Consider the following 14,749-nt stretch of genomic DNA (forward strand, 5'->3'; position numbering starts at 1 on the left):
AGACTGTTTCAGAATGAGAACCCACAAAAAAGAGACAATGTGCCAAGCCGAGCTATAATACTGAAGATGCCCTGTCCCAGGTCCAATTCTGAAAGAAGGTTGAATCGTCTTTGAGTTAAACTGAGTGTAAAGTGGGAGGTTCACTGATTGGGAAGAGTCCGTGACAGAAGAGGCAGTGCCCGTGGGAACATACAACTTGGGAACAGTACACTCTTCCAGTGCGTGAGCTCAAATACTGTGAGAATAGACACTTCCCAGCAGAAATTCAGTAATGAAGAGATATTGCTACAATATGGAGGCGAGACACTGCCCCACTAAGAACCAAAACGACACACTATCAAAGTCAGTTCTGTACTATTATTGCCACTTCGTCCTCCTACCTAGCAAGACCCGTTATTATAACAACTTAAGATCCAATAGCAGGAATAAAAAGCAAAAAAGTAGCTATCGATAGAGCAATGCTTGCCGGTTGTACCTGTAACCACCCCTCTACAGCCTCTTCCCCATAGAGATGGGGAACAGTTCCAACAATGGTCCAACTGTTAATAAAAGTATGCAAAAACATGAGATCACTGCCTTAGAGTAGAATATATACGTGAACACAAAACACTTCGAAATAAACACAGGAGTCACAACTTAAGTCAGACTTTATTCTTAGCCATGAACTGAACAAATAAATTACACATTCAATTTTTTTCCCCTTTTACATTTTTTCATAAAATATAGTTTACAATTTCGCTGGATTAAAAAAAACGCTTTTGCTTCGAGGATAAAGTTATTCTCTCAACGTGGAATACCATTCCATTGTACAGGCACACTACATGTAGTTGCTGCAACAGTCTGTATGGAGAAGAATTTCAAGCCCCCTCCCCTGAAGAGCTCTGCTGAAAAACAAAACAACAGTGTGCACGAGTTTTAAGCGTTATAGACTATTTGAAGCATTCGTCGATGCAGAGACTCGGACAAGGTGGTTTGATCGGGTTATAATCACATTATCCATATGGTGTTCTACACACCTGAGCTCACCCACCGTGAAAGAATTTTTGGAGGAAAAGCTTAAACAGCGTTACTCTTGTACACCTGCCCGTTCTCCAGACACTGTTGACGTCCTGCAGAGCGGATCAAATCACAGCGCTGATAAGGAAAAAATGATATTAGAGCAGCAAATGGACCCCCAGAACATCGTTCGACAGGCGAGGATGCCTGAAGGTTAGAAGCCAATATCACTGAGCAGCTCAAAGTTGGGATCAGCAAAGGCGCTGCCTTGAATAGATCAAGAACCATAACGTTTCAAAAGAATGAGAAAAAAGGTATGGGTGTACTGAGGTGCCATTTCTTCCCTTGGTTTCCCTTTATGTAATAAATACAATGCAGAGCTCTAGTCTAACCATCGTGCACATCATGTAAATATGCACATTTCTAGAGGTAGGAAATTTAATACCAGCCAGCACTGAACACATAGTGTAGGTCCCCCGCTGACAGAGGGAGCACATGCGAAGGCACCTTCCCACTCCAGATAAGAAACTGTGCGTAGAGCTGGATGCAAGCTTTCGGAGGCGATTTATTTTTACTGAAGGTAGTAGCACTGTTAGCCTCGCAATATACGGTTAGAATTGTGAGCAACAGGATTGTGCAAAGTTCACCCAAACAATTCTCAAACGCAATAAATAGGGATCCTTTACTCCTAAAGATGCCAACAGTTCTATTCACGGGACAACAGACACTCAACCCCGTAAACAAACCAATGGCAGAAGAACTGCTTCTAAATCGTTGCACGCGCTGCCACGTGTTCACCAAAGTGCAATGCAGCTAGCTGTCTCTCTCAGACTTCAAACTTCTATTTTCCAGAAAGAGCAGCAAAACCAGCACGCAGGAAAGGGGTCCCCGACACATCACTAACACAACAAAGCAAGAGAGGAAAGGAGATGCAGGCAGATCAAACCTGGGTCGCTAAAGACAACACTTTGTGACAGGGCAGTGATTTACATATGTAATATGAAGTCGTTACAACAGAGACCGGAGGGAGTACAACGGTGGTAAATTAGTGGAGGACTTACAGGGCTGGCAAATATTAAAGTTTAAGGCAACTTATATCTTAATCGGGAGAAAAGTGGAGGTCCCCGGGTGAGCCTGGTGCAGGGAGGCAGAGTACTTGGGGAAAGAGTCTAAAATATCAAAAATTCCAAACACCAACATCTCTTTAAATGGGCCCGAAGAGCGTGATGGGCCACGAGTTTAAAAGGAAGCTCGAGTTCATCAAGCACTGCCAGCACAGGGACAAAAGCAGGTTGAAGGCTGAAGAAAGAATTGTTAGTGGGTTTAGAGAGGAAACCTATAGAACAGCGAGAAGCGTTTTACTTCACGCATACAGTAGTGTTTAACAGAACCAACTGGGAGCATCAGTAAACCTGTGGCAAACGAGCTGCCTATTAAAATGGTCCAATGCTGATATTTTACACTAGTTTTATGAATTATATTTGCATTAAAAAGTGGCAAATGGTTTTCATCGTAGGAATGGTTAAGTGGGAAGTGTCTTTTTCCCTTGCTAAGCACATTACTATTTCTTGCACTGTCAGTTCCACTGTGCTGTCATGTGAAATTCTGTTGGGCAAATGTCATTGTTACAAAATACATTGTTAGGTGAAGTACAGCATTCCATAATTTAATCAAGTTTGATGTACTATCTATTTTAATTGAAAATATTTACCAGGTACAATAAATGTAATAGTCTCACCGATAATACAGGTTTGCCTAATACACTAACCCAAGACAGTATGCACTTTTTTTAAATCAAATCTATAAAGGCCAACAGGAATCGCTGGCCTAGAATGCCCAGTTAAGTTTTGCATCCTGAACCAATCTATTTTCCGTGGAATAATGTAGAGACACGTGCCACTCTGTCCCGACAAAAGGGGCAAAATTCTAGTTCCAAAACACTAGAGAAGAACGAGGCGGAGCCAAAACTACAGAACGGAATTTGGAGGAGACTACAGTGTAGACACTCCCGCCTACCATGGTAGAGAGGAAAGTAAAGTCCAGGGTACTAAGCTTTGCTTTACCTGACTTCTCCTGTCTAAAGCTGGATAATCCTAAAAAAGTAAAATCTTAGGGTTTGCAGAGCCTGACCTCGAAACAACTGCGCCATATAACCAGCTCTGCAATGCTACTGCAGAACTTATAAAGAAGCGGCATTTCAAAAAGAAATGGGGTATTTCCAGTGTGCAAAATTTAGCTTTAACCTTCAATCTAGGTTGTGAAGTCAACCCACCTTTAAATCAAACGCACATTGCACACCATCTCATGAGCTACTTCCCAAAGAGTAGGAGCACCCCAAACAAACACAAAACGCTCAAAGTTGTGCGGAATAGGGAATACACGCAGTCTCACACATACGTACCATCTATCAAAAAAAACACACAATCTCCAGCCCTTTCTCAACGCAGGGGACCCACAGTCCAAGCATGCAAACAACCTGCTTACTGAAATATTTCATTACTCGCAGAAGGAAGGAGGGCATACTGGAATGAAGCTGCACCAGTCTCAAACGTTTCCCTACACATTTCCAAGGCTGAATCTCAGTGCGGTACACCCAAAAGCAAAGTAAGCAAAGATTTAAAAGTTTAGTTAGTCTCTCCTCACAAAGCCTCAATAAAGCTGCGTTCGTTCAGTCCTCACACTACTGTGTGCTGCAGCTCGTCGCACCCCAATGGGAGGTTGGGGCGCCTCCTTAAACGTCACGTGTCCCAGCAGAAGTCTCTGAATGCCATTCGCACCAGTCGCAGTTCAAGATCGAAGGCATCTGGACGGTCTTGGGGATTAACAGCCAACATTTCTTTGATCAGTTGTTTCATGCGGGCATTCATGGACTTTTTCTTGAAGGGTATGAGCAGCTCCATTTTGGGGTTCTCCAAGAGAGCCTCCCCAACTGGTACAATCGTGGTTCCCTGCTTCACATAACTCCCTAGCAATTCTTTCTTGGTCTCTGTGTCGACAATGGTGATGCGCTCCAGCATGGCCCAGATAATAATCCCAAGAGCAAATATGTCTGCTTTAGCGGTGTAATGGCCCTCCCACACTTCGGGTGCCATATAAAAGTCGGTGCCACAGGCAGTAGAGAGGAAGCACTTGTTAACACTCACAGGCTCTTCAGGGTTCAGGCCTGACGTGCAGCACACTTTGCTCAGGCCAAAGTCCGCTACCTTAAGGGTGGGTTCTAAATCGCTGGTACCGGTCCTGCTCTTGGAGATTAGGATATTGTCAGGCTTCAGGTCCCGGTGGATGATCTGATTCTTGTGGAGGAAAGCGAGGGCACTGCTGAGCTGTAGCATGAAGCTGGTGTTAGTCTTACGGCTGGGCTTGCGGGATAGCAGATACTCGTTCATATCTCCCCCATCACAGTAATCCATCACAAACCACAGGTAGTACGTGCTTCTGGGGTCAAACACTATCTCACCCTTCAAGGAAGACTCCACCAGCTTTGAGAAGAAAAAAAGAAAAGAGTTTCAGCCAACCTGTAACGATACCAAAGATCACTTAAAATATTGGCATGACATATCTGTCTGCCTGCAGAAGCACCTTCAAATTCATGAAATGTGTGTGCTAATGACACGCTGCATATCACAGGAAATAAAGAACATTACTTACATGTAACAATGATTGCGCAGCATCACCTCTTGTGCATTGCTAACTCCGGCCGGCCAGCAGGTTAATCTTTTTATTTTTAACTAAAAGGTGTTTGTCATACCCAAATGACCAGACCAATTTGTCTCAGTAATCAAACTGTCTATTTTTAACTTGTGCCCATGGGAAAGAAGAGAAGGGTGCATGCCATCTGAAACAGGCCCAATCTGTAAAACCAGTGCAAATGTAAGGAATACATTCCTTTGGGTGCAATGCTAGATTTACATGCTTTCTGTAGAGTAAAACGAGAGAAAGTTAAGCAAATGTAAAGTCTAGACGCATAGGCCTCTCTAGCTGCTCAGCCTCCGAGACAAACGGGAACTAACTCCAGCAGAACAATCCCAGAGTTAGGCCGCCAATTGGCCCTCTTCTACACTCCCGCAGGGTGTTCACATGAAAGAATTATTGGAGATAAGGCGTCATCTGTTGACCCAGGAAGGAATTCCGTTCCGCAATCACTGCAACATGAAAAACACTGAAGCACTCGCTCTACATATCCACCATACTATCTATGACCACACAAAGACAAATATGGTCTTAAATCAGAATAAAAACGCAGCTGGCAGTATTAAACACTTTAGTCCACTGGGCCTGAGCAATGTTGAGAACGTTACAATGTACCTATGGATTAATTAACCCATCACCGCTGAGGAACTACGTATTAGATGATGCCACTTCAGATTGGCACAAAGTTCAACAACGCCGGCCAATCCGTTAATAATAATCACCACTAGTCATAACAAAACACACAGAACGAGTAGTTGCAAGTGCAGATGGGTTTATACTCCATCTCCTCAACACTTCGCATTTCTGGACCACACCACTTCTATCAAATCGCTCACACTACGTCGATCAAACCTCTCACTACGTCTAACCAGTATCAAGTAAGCAAAACTCATTCCAACACCAGCTCGAACATGCATTCAAAAGGAGGGTCCAGGAACAGGATGCAAATTAGACGCTGTCGGACCCAGTCAGAACTACATAGTTGGTGCTTACTCAATCCATTAAGCAATATGGGCCTTGCAAAAAGTAGAAAAGTGCTATGTAATTACCAATACATTACTAACATTCACTGTACAAGCCATCAAACAAATGCTCATCAACGGATACCTTAAAGTCACACAACCACCAGGCACAGCTTAGACCATCACTCAAACCAGACACTTTTTATTAAAAGAAAAGACAATGACTTAGTTACGCACCGCCACACAACATCCTAAGCCCTGCAAATAGAAGCCTACAGAGAGCAACACCATAGCCAACTAAGCTCAGACCCTGCCACTGATCTCTGCACATCAGAACTGCCTTCTTCCATCAGATTTACCACACTAGGCACAACAAGATCTGAAATCTCAACATCTCGACCTAGAGCATGCACTGCAAGCTCCTCAAACACCTCAACCTATCAGCAGCATAAGCAAAAAGAAATCTTTATGTGCACACATACGCATGATCTCATCCAGTCAATCTCTCAGGCAAGGAAATGAAAGGCGGAGATCTCGCTGGACTGGCAAAGCACTTGGGGATCCCATTCTTCAATCACCACACCGCATGTTTGCATCAACGCAAACCAAAAGGAAAAGAAATCTGACATTATGCTCTTTTAAAGACCATGAACACCCCGTGAAACAAACTCATCAACCTACCAAACTACCTCCAACTTATATCATATGCTAATCTGTAACAAACCTCTCTAAACATGTACAACACAAAGCTCCACTGAAAACACAATACTCTAAACTGAATCCTTCTGCACCAAACAAAGCACAAGACTGTGCCAAATGTATGCCAGGAACGAAATGGAGATGAACCGATTTCACAGATGACCCACCCAAGTCAAAAGATTTCGTTATGCATGCCAACTACTCACCACCAGATATAATGTCACCTTTTATAAGGCCACCAGAAATGACTAATGGAAGCAAAGCACTCTTAAAAGGCCATCAAGAGCTGCCTCAATCCAATACCAGTCTCAGCAAAAATCTTAATTTGTCATCAAAAAAAGATGAAGTCGCCTTCCTTACCAACCTACATGGCAGGCATTCACTTCTCTCTTCCATAGCTTAACTTCTCTCTTCCATAGCTTAACTATGAAGACATTCAGCCCTAATTCAACATTAAGGCTCTTCGAGGAGGTATTCTCACACCACTGATGTATATGGTCAACCACTATCAGCCAAGGGACTTTGCCAGGCACTCCATGTATGACAGATCCTATCACAACTGAAGAAAGCAACCTGTGGCCTAAATGGTCTTGGCAACCTCCGCAAAAGTCATCCACCTACCATTCAAAGGACAAAAACATTGAAAACCTAGTCTACACCAAACTATCATGTGCAGATCAGCATGAACAGTCTTCAACAACATAGCCAATTGTTCTTCAAATCGTGCAGAAGCACAGAAACAGATTCTTCAAATCCGTGATGAAAAGTACTAATAAATGGTCTTATCCTTCCAGACCCTGCTAGATTTCTAAACTTCAACAAAGTGGAGCTTCAAGGGCTGAGCCTCAACTTGGAAACAAGCACAGGTTTTTAAAATATGGTTCTTCAATGCATTAACTTCTATGGTAGCACGATGCACCAAATCATACAGATATGAATAGCAAGATCAAATGGAACCTCAGAATTCCATCCTCTTGTCATGTTAAGCCTCAAGACGCAGCAGCCCCCTCCAATCCATAGTCATTAACATAATCAAGATCTACTAACAGGTTGGTCTATCTCAAAATCTCCTCAGGCAACGAAATTAAACAACTCGGAAAGGTCTTCAAGTAATTCAGAACAGGATCTCAAGTACCTACACAAAACTCAACCAGACAAAAACTGAATTGCTCACATTAGTTATTAGCCCCCCTCAAAAAAATCACTGTGTACATCTGCCAAATCTCCTCACATTGATCTACCCCGAGACACAACTTCTGAATTCTCGGTTCTCATCACCCTCGCCCAGCACACCCACCTCACGTCAAGTTCAGCTTTCCAACATGAACCGGTATGTCTCCATACCTGTATGAGACACTGAAAAATCACTATGATTCACCATTAACACAGGCCTCACATATAAACAAGAATTTCCAGGAAGACTAAGATAGCATGGTACCATCTCACATCCCTGAAGAAAGCAAAACACTTCCTACCAAAAGGAGATAAAAAACTGTTAGCCCTTGCAGAAAGTACCAAAATCCACAAATTATGCCCCACTTCTAGGGCAGAAATTGTAATTCGGTGCCAATTATCACACCCAATAAATTAAGATTCCTAAATTGTATGGGCTGAATGTAATTGCAGACTTATTTCCAGACAGACAAACGTGAAACAGTGCCTTTATGGGAAAGTTAGTGTAATTGCAACACAGGCTGGTTCGGAGTACAGATTCTGCCTAGTCTTGACGCTAGTGTAAGCTCATGCGTATATTCTCCTTTAGCGAGTGAACTCAGACAGCTGCTCTAATCAAAACAATGCATTTGGTAGGACTGGGCAAGAACCCAGATATAAAAACATTTACTGAAAGTTGCTTGGTTACATGGCTTGTTTCCAGGTATATCAAAACTATTTTAACGTTCACCAAGCACGGCTGATATTGCAGACGTCACACAAAAGGAAGGACAAGCACCCATTAGATTCACAATATAATCTACCACACAGCATAGGGGGTCAGATGCAAGAACGTGAGGCGGGACTATTCAGTGCTTATGACTATTGACGAGTATCCCCTGGAAGAAAACTAGGATTACAGCAGGTTAATTAACTTCAGTGATGCCACATTTATGGCAAAAGCCCAGCCGAAAAATGATTCCAGCACCACTGGTGCATGCCAACTGAGATACTGAAAAATCACTATGATTCACCATTAACACAGGCCTCACATATAAACAAGTATTTCAATTCACGCATGAACCTTTGCTGGTACACATGTTTTCAACTATCCTGTTTCTATGCAGGTCTTCCAGGAAGCTGCGTACTCTAATTTAAATACCATGTGCTTAAATATCTAGCGACCACTACTCTGCTTTTACTCAAGTATGGAGTGTAAATACACAAGTGCTGAAAAAGGCAAGTCTTCATCAATGAAGCAACTTGCTACCTTAGCAGATCCCGTTTCTAAACATTTCGAATGGCTAGTGTTTACATATGAGAGACCAAAGGAATGAGTAGATTGTAAGGACTAAGATTACATTTTTTTCAAATTCAATAACCAAGTTACTTCCTTTGCACACCTGACTAGCTAAAAGGTTGGGATAGCGAGTAGAAAAGGCTCACCCCAAGGTGTGGTAGAGGGACATCCCAGATAGCGCATGACACAGAACTGTCAAATCTGTAGCTCTTAGAGGCTTTGGGCATAGGCACATGCAGCCCTCGGCCACACCCCAGACCATACTTATTAATCCATGGGAAATTTTTTACAAGTACCCATGGTGTACAGCATCACTTAAAAACAGTGGCAAATGCAATTGGCCTCAAAGGAGAGACCTATTGGCTTTGCCAATACCCGTTTCAAGGGCCATCTGGCACTGACTGGAACAGTTAAGGCAGCAATGGGCTATATGAAGAAGGGGTGAATTAGGCATGGTTATTTAGAAGTCTGCTGGGTACACTATTAGACTCTAGTCTCTGCAGGGTTTGGAGGGATATCCTGCAGTTATGATGCCAGTCTAGAAGATGGGTTGTGAGAGATCGGCACCTGTGCTGTGTAGGCGACAATCATCCCAAGTCGTTACTTTCCACTGGTGGAATATTCCGCTGCTATATTTGTTGAGAAATGCTCTACAGGTACTGGATAATTATTTTCAACTCCACTTCTTATCTTCCCCCCACCATTGCAGTGGAGGTTGTAGACAGATATAGGTTTCATGGCTTGCCAATCAGTCTGGAATAGTAAGGGCAGTTCCCAACACTCCAGCTGTGCAACAGACTGTCCATAACCATCATGGCACAAACATACATAACTGTCTACTGGAAAAGCCTGTGGGGCATGGGATTAAGAAGAGAAACAGTTTTTGAATCAATTTAATATAGCCTTTACTAGCTCAGTTATTTAGCTATGTAGAGAGAGAGAGGTAAAAAAAAAACACCAGATACAGAACTGCAGCGTAACTAGTGATACATGCCATTTCTTCTCAATGTCAGGGGGTAGAGGTTCACATTTTGTGACAATACAAGTAAAAAAAAGCAAACTTCCAACACAATTTTTCCACTGTGTTCTCAAACTTTATTAGTCTGCATTTACATATCCCAGCAGACGAGAATTGCGTGCAATAAACTGTTCTGATGGAACATGAGAAAGACAGAACACAGAACCACTCGACTATAGACCATCCTTAATTGTGCATTAGAATTGAGCCAGACACGATATAACAAACTCCTAGCTCCAAAAACGGTTTCTGTAAACAAAGAAGGCCACCCCACCCACTCAAAAAATAAACAAAGGTGCCAATTAGCAGCTTAAGAGCTAAGCTACAATCAAAGTGAAACCGTGCATACCTCTCTTCAATCCCAAAACCTTCGATTCCACACTGGACGACTGTGTGCCTCCAACCCGGGAACATGCCTTCATTAAGTCAGACCTAAAATATGGTTGAAGTGCTGCAATTCTCCTAATGCAAGGTTATCATTACAGTAGCGGGCTCCATACATCAATACATGCATATGAACCATTTTAAAGTAGGGACAACTGAAAGGGAGCCGACCCCCGAACCTTTAACCGGGCTATAACAGCTGGAGGGCAGTTGGGCACAGGGGAATTCTGCTTCCTAGGATCACAGCCCAGCACGCACCTGCAGATAGAGAGAGGAGGTGGAGCCATGCGACATCCTCTGCACCATGCCGTCCTTCTGCAAGATGCACTCCTCTAGGTGGATCACGTTAGGGTGCTGACTCTGGATGCTGCTGAGAGCCCAGAACTCCCGCAACGCCAGTTCCACATTTTCAGGTGCATGGCAGCGGATCTTTTTCACTGCCACCCGTGCAGAGGTCTTCCTGACAATAGCTTCGTATACTACACCGTAACTGCCACGACCAACCTCTCGAATTAGGTCGTACTTCGGCTGGCTACTCACCATCTTCAAGGTCAAAGTTCCTGAAAATGCAAAATGACAAGTCAAAAACACTATACAGAAAAGCATTTTTCTCATTTCCGCCCCATCATTGACAAGGTCGCTGCAACGGGAGAAATGGCCCCAAACTAGGGTCGACGCTTTGAACTAAATATGGGGCCCATTAAAGCTTTATCTGTGCCCGACACGCCCATTGAGACATCTTGATATCGCATACAGGACTGCCTAGTAGGGACTGTGTAGAAGGACAATTTTCTGACAAAGTCACAGTTGTGTAGACAGACTGGTGACAGTCTTGGCGAACAGGCTCTGGATTCAGTCTTTACAGTGTGTCACAGTAGCATTATAATATATTCTGCCAACGCTGTGTAAAGAAATCATAACATCGCGCGTTACATTTTTCCATTGAACTATAGTGGTGTATTTACATAAGCATAAATGGAGACAGCTTGTGCTCAAACTGCAACAGGTTAGACTAGTCTGTTCGCAGTGCTGGACAATAGACACGAGTAAGTAAGCGCAGCCTTCAAAAGGGTCAGTCCTACATCTGACCAATGCTTGAATTGCTCCCGCTAAGCACACACATTTCTCGCTCACCCTCTTGCACTGCCGATCCCGAGACATTCTTTCGGAGAACAGATTTAACCCTCGTGCTTCCCCTTCTACCACCCCTCAGGAACACAAATTCCAAGGGCCTTTTCTTGACATCAGTTCTAGACATAACTGCCACTGAATAATGATGTTCAGGTAATTATTTCCTGCAGGCACATTAATATCAAGCGTAGACATGTTCAAATAGTTGAGTTATTTGTAGTTCTTCCACTCCTTTAAGATCTTTACGTTTAACCACAGAGCCAATCCATTTTTCAAATTCAAACTCAATTGCAGGAAAAAAAGAGCCGTTTAATTGCCGAACATAGTATTTGTCTAATTTACAGAAATATAACAATCTTTACATTTCTAAAAGCATGATCTATGTATGGTGCAAAACATGCAGACTATTACGAGTATTACTGTTTGCGATGAAGCACATTTGAAATGGTTTCCTATAAGTACACATATACACTACGTACTATTCTACACCTCAATTGTACAACTGCATTCTGTAGTATAGTTGAATTCAAACAGCACTTCTAACTCCCTACAAATGGATAGCAAATGCATCAGAACCATAACTAGACGGTGATGACTGGCACAGAGTAGATTTATGGTTAATTAATTCAAAGACCGTTTTGCCAGGAGGGGGAGAAGACCACAACCCCCAGCTTGCCTTGCGGCCTCCACGCCGCCAACGATACGCAGGCTGTACGCGCGCCAGAAGGCGCATAAAATCTTGGGTGTCACGCAGCAGGCGGGCCTATTTGGGCCCGTCCACTGCAGACTGTGGCCAGGCCGGGCCCGGCTGGGCCCATTCTCTTGGCTCCATGCTAGCGGGACGGCAGAGGACATTAACGGCTGGAGCGGTTTTGCATCGTGTATCACCGGCAAGGAGCAAGGAGGGCCAGAAAGATTTTTGGCTGACCGCTGGACACTGATTGTAGAACCGGTGCGTGCGAGTTCTTTTCCCAATCCTCTGGACTGTCGTCATCACTTTGTCCTGTGTTTGGGAGGTGGGTTTACAGGACTACAGCACCATGGGGGAGAGGAAAGCAGCATCCATGTGGTCCCCACAGGACACAAATAAGGGAACCATTGTTTAATTTTTTTGATAAAAGCGCTGGGGGCAATTACTAAAGTAATAAATATGGCAAAGAGGCGACTCTCTGGACAAGACAGGGGCAGTATCATTGTTCCTGGGGAGTCCTCTGGTCCAGCGCTGAAAAATATCCAGAGGGAGTACTGGGACAAGGAGAGGACCACCTAGGGGCCCCTAGCCCTGGTCCAAGCCCTAGCCAAACTAACACCGCTTCTGGACAGAACACGCGGAATAGTGTTATGATGCCACCACCCAGGGTGCGGATTTGTGCCCCCACTGCTACCAAGAAACAATGGAAAGTGAACAAGAACAGTCCAAGTTAAGAAAGGGGAGAGCAGTACAAGCAAGAACATTAAGGGAACGTGGATCTTTGCAGAAATATGGTGGGTGCCCTTGAAACAAATTGTGGAAACAGTGACTGGTCTATTGAGTACCTTTAATGAAATCTCAAAAGTTTTGGATGACACCAGAGTCACTCTAGGCAAAGTTGATAAAGCATTATCTTCCCTTATTCAGGCCATGCAGACCATAGTTTCTCACCACCAGGTTGCTCAACCAATAACTCTCCCTGCAGTGTGCCACACAGAGACCCAGATGCGTCAAGTAATCTCTGGCGTAACAGGGTTTGTGACACAGCTTTCAAATTTGGGGACAAGTCTATCCCAACCGTCAGTAATCTATAATAGCGGCCAGACTCAAAGGGGTCACTAGCCACAACAACGGCCAGTCAGCAGGGATAGTGCCTCCGCTACAAATTCCCCAGACCCAACAGTCCTAGATCTCCAGCCAGCGAGCTGCCCTATACTGTGGTCCTGGTAGGCGTACCAGGACTAAACAGCCCAAAGGACAAGTCCACCAACCAGTTGATTAATAAAGTAATACACTAGCTATGTAAATATGCGAGGTTTGATATGGCTGAGCAAAGTCAAATTTTGATGGCTAGAAGGGTAGCTTGGATTGGTAGGCCCAAGAAAACATTTACAGGAGACAGCTTGCTGGTCACACTTCGATACCCAGAACTGTCCCACAAGATCCTGTCTCATTCCTTGCAATAATTTTCAGTAGAATCAGGGATTAAACAGCTACCTCTGGGTTTTTTCTATAGGCCACCTTTTAGTTTTACACCAACCCAACGTTTTGTTGAGCATGAAGAGGGCGCCATCCTGTGTGGGGGATTCCCGACACTACGCAATGCATTTACCCCTCTGAGGGGTCTAAAGGATATAGACGGACTACAAGTGGGTGAGGGTACGGGTAGTTATTGACATGTGGGTCGACCTCCGGTTGAACCCAGTGTGACAGATGAGACCAATCCTGGGCAAATAACAGGCATCTCACCCGAGTTTAGGGACCAAAGTCAGACTGGGCTAGGTAGTGCAGGGAAGGCTACCATTGCCTCAGACTATTCAGGGTGAGCTCATGGTGGGTGATTTAAAAATAGTCTCCTGGAACTTGGCAGGTTTAGTCAGTACATTTTTGGATGAGCAGTGGCTCCAATACAGCAGAGATTTTCACATAATATGTATTCAGGAACCGTGGGAGCCAGTTAATTTTTTTATAGAGGGTTACAAAACCTTTCTGCCCAGCAGTAAGGTCTAGTTCAGGGAGAGCAAAGGGGGGAGCGGGGGCTTAATTGTATTTATAGACCTCAGGATTCACAATATGTGGAAGACCCTGCTATGGGACTATGATGTTTTATAAGGACTCACACCGACCAGTAAATTATATTTATTTGTTTTATTTAATTTCTATAACGAGAGACAAGTAGATAAAAGTCTGGAGCAAATCCAGAGGGAAGGCCTTTCGCAGTCTCAATTAATCCTAGTGAGAGATTTTAATTGCCATCTGTTAGACCTGGCACAATTGGCGTGGGTCTCCCGTTGTTTTGCTGTTGCCTCCTGTGTTTTTGCGGTGTGTTGGTCTCCATTTTGATGGTCTAGATGGCTTGGGCACTTTGCCACTGCTGGTCCGTGCCAAAATGCAAGTGCTCCCCTTATACATTTTTGTTATGGATTAGTGATTCCATGATTGGAATATCGGATTTACTTGTCAGACCCTAGTATAGTGCACTGTGTGTGCCCAAGGCCTGTAAATCAAATGCTGCTAGTGGGCTGGAGCACTGATTGTTCCACCCACAGAAGCAGCCTGTAAAATGTAATTCTGGCGGCCAGTGCAGAGCCTGTGTGCAGTCTGAGACTGCCATTTCGACTTGGCAAGTGCACACACTTGACGGTCCCTAAACCATCCCTTTTCTACATCTTAGTAACCCCTAAGGTAGGCCCATGGTACCCCTGTGGGCTGGGTGCATTGTATGT

General features: G+C 44.0%; 1 protein-coding gene across 1 annotated transcript in view; it reads right to left on the minus strand.

The window, feature by feature from the left end:
* Nucleotides 1–636: 636 nt before the first annotated feature.
* PDIK1L (PDLIM1 interacting kinase 1 like) overlaps nucleotides 637–14,749 on the minus strand; it is a 49,542-nt gene continuing 35,429 nt past the window's right edge. The window contains exons 2-3 of the mRNA XM_078682682.1: nucleotides 10,460–10,761; nucleotides 637–4,475 (exon numbers count right to left, since the gene is read on the minus strand). Of these exons, the coding sequence (XP_078538808.1) occupies nucleotides 3,735–4,475; nucleotides 10,460–10,744 (1,026 nt within the window). The 5' untranslated portion in view covers nucleotides 10,745–10,761 and the 3' untranslated portion in view covers nucleotides 637–3,734. The remainder of the gene's footprint in view (nucleotides 4,476–10,459; nucleotides 10,762–14,749) is intronic.

This window comes from Lissotriton helveticus, chromosome 3_1 (assembly GCF_964261635.1).
Source record: "Lissotriton helveticus chromosome 3_1, aLisHel1.1, whole genome shotgun sequence".
Taxonomy (NCBI): domain Eukaryota; kingdom Metazoa; phylum Chordata; class Amphibia; order Caudata; family Salamandridae; genus Lissotriton; species Lissotriton helveticus.